General features: G+C 46.3%; 1 protein-coding gene across 1 annotated transcript in view; it reads left to right on the plus strand.

Moving 5' to 3' along the window:
• Nucleotides 1-2,377, plus strand: part of LOC110173661 (rho guanine nucleotide exchange factor TIAM2-like) — a 26,418-nt gene extending 24,041 nt beyond the window's left edge. The window contains exons 13-17 of the mRNA XM_055149178.1: nucleotides 417-525; nucleotides 624-679; nucleotides 797-881; nucleotides 1,179-1,254; nucleotides 1,485-2,377. Of these exons, the coding sequence (XP_055005153.1) occupies nucleotides 417-525; nucleotides 624-679; nucleotides 797-881; nucleotides 1,179-1,254; nucleotides 1,485-1,914 (756 nt within the window). The 3' untranslated portion in view covers nucleotides 1,915-2,377. The remainder of the gene's footprint in view (nucleotides 1-416; nucleotides 526-623; nucleotides 680-796; nucleotides 882-1,178; nucleotides 1,255-1,484) is intronic.
• The last annotated feature ends 123 nt before the right edge of the window (nucleotides 2,378-2,500 follow it).

Raw genomic sequence — 2,500 nt, forward strand, 5'->3', positions numbered from 1 at the left:
TTCTTTCTAGATTAAGTATTGGTAATTTTATTTTTTAAAATAATTTCTATGATATAAATACCTTATTTATTTATTTATTTAATTATTTATTTTATTCATGTCCACCGTCTTTAATGGTGCAGGTTTCAGTCGTGTGGTGCAGTGTCGCCCTCTGCTGGTCGCTCATATTAATTAGAACACATTTCGTGTGTTGCACCTGCGGCCTGCGGCCTGTAGGGGGCGGGAGAGGACTGAGATTTTCATTGTTCATCTGGTTCAAAATAAAACTGAGATTTTTACTGGGTTTTACCTGTTTACATATATATTTTAGAACCTTATGCAGTAATAGTAGTGATAACATTAGTAGTATCTGCAGTAGTAGTAGTAGTATTTGCAGTAGTAGTACTTGTAGTTGAAGTATGTCTGTGGTGTTGCAGGTGTCTGAATTGTCCATGGGAGACTTGTTGCTTCACTCTTCAGTTCTCTGGTTAAATCCTTTTCCGACTTTGGGGCGAATGAGGAAAGATCCTCAGCTCAGTGTTTTTGGTGAGAATTTGATTTAAAACTCCTCAAAAACTTTAGAGAGAAAATTCAAATCTTTTATTTGTTTAATGTTTAATGTTTTTTCTTTTTTTTTGTCTCAGTTTTCAAACAGGCCGTGATCCTGGTTTACAAAGACCCTAAAGTCAAGAAGAGACTGGTGAGTTTGAGCTTTTAGGCCTGGTTTAGTCCTGATGTAGTCCTGGTTTAGTCCTAGTTTAGTCCTGGTTTAGTCTCGATTTACCCTGAATAAAAGTTCTTTGTTTGTGTTCTTCAGGTGTCTCGTTCAGACTTGGACCCGTTCAGGTTCAGGTGGTTGATCCCAGCGTCGGCCGCTCACGTCAGGAACCACCACAACACCGGTCAGTCCTGGTTCAGTCCTGGTTTAGTCCTGGTTCAGTCCTGGTCTGGTTCAGTCCTGGTTCGTTTAGTCCTGGTTTCAGTCCTGGTTAGTCCAGTCCTGGTTTAGTCCTGGTTTCAGTCCTGGTCCTGGGTTTAGTCCTGGTTCCAGTTCCTGGTTCAGTCCTGGTGGTTCAGTCCTGGTTTAGTCCTGGTTTAGTCCTGGTTCAGTCCTGGTTCAGTCCTGGTTCAGTCCTGGTTCAGTCCTGGTTCAGTTCTGGTTCAGTTTCTGGTGTTTTATGTTCTCGTTTATGTTGCAGATGCAGAGTTTGAGTTGGTTCATCTGCGCTCGGGGTCTGAGGAACGTCTGGAGACCGTGTTCCAGCTCAGCTCCAGGTCTGAGGTTCTACTCTGGGTCTTTGTGGAAACAGTTTTTCTTTTGGGACTTTTGATCAGGGTTTAGAGTCTTTCTTGATTCTCGGGCTGTAGGAGATTTGTTCTAGAAGTTTATTTTCTGCACCAAACGTTGGATAAATGTGAAACTGAGATCAGATTTTGGTTTCTTGGCTGAACTGGTCCTGGTCCTGGTCCTGGTCCTGGTCCTGATCCTGTTTTTGGTTTCACAGTGACGTCGAGTCCAAGTCCTCGGTCCTGGAGACTCTTCGCTCCGTCCTCAGAGCCCCGCCTCCTCCTCCTCAGAGCTCGACGGCGTGGCGGCCGCCTTCAAACGGCCACGCCCCCTTCGCCCATGACGACCGTCTCCGTGACGACCGTCTCCGTGACGACCGTCTCCGTCCACGCCACGCCGACGACGGGGACCAGACCGAGCAGTTAGAGGCCCAGCTGCAGCGGCTTCACTTCGGCGACCAATCGGAGCGGCGGGAGGAGGCGGCGGGGCGGGGCCTGAAGCAGTGGAGGCGGAGCTTGGTGGAGCTGGGCGGCGGTTTATTGGACAGAGATTACAGCGTCCAGAGTCTGACGTCCATCATCAACGAAGACTGTTTCTACAACTCTGTACGGCGACGCAGACCCAGACCCGGACTAGACCTGGTCTAGACCCGAGCGAGGCCCGGACTAGACCTGGTCTAGACCCGAGCGAGGCCTGGACTAGACCTGGTCTAGACCCAAGCGAGGCCCGGACTAGACCTGGTCTAGACCCGAATAAGACCTGGACTAGACCTTGGTTAGACCTGGATTAGGCCTTAATTAGACCTGAGTAAGCCTGGGGTTGGACCTGGTTTAGTCCTGGTTTAGTTCTGGTTTAGTCCTGGTTTAGATCCTGGTTCAGTTCTGGTCTTTTCTCTGTATGTAGCATAAGTCCTGGTTGAGTTCTGGTTTGGTCCTAAATATAAAAAGCTGAAGTTTTCAGACGACAGGAGGATCTTTGGTTCTTTCTGGAACAAAATATTTAAATGTATTTATAAACTATAAAGTTATTTATCAGTATTTACCTTCTGATGGGCTGTAGATCTGTGTGAATGTGGTGGACACATGTGGACACATGTGGACACATGTGGACACATGTGGACAGATGTGGACACATGCTGAGTTCTGTCTTTGTTTGTGTTTTATATTTAAACTTTTCGTACTTTTGGAGTTATTTATTTTTTCTAGAACGTTCTGTTGTATTTGTATATTTAAA

The sequence above is a fragment of the Boleophthalmus pectinirostris genome, unplaced genomic scaffold (genome assembly GCF_026225935.1).
Source record: "Boleophthalmus pectinirostris isolate CB_2022bp ecotype Guang Dong unplaced genomic scaffold, ASM2622593v1 HiC_scaffold_13, whole genome shotgun sequence".
Lineage (NCBI taxonomy): Eukaryota > Metazoa > Chordata > Actinopteri > Gobiiformes > Gobiidae > Boleophthalmus > Boleophthalmus pectinirostris.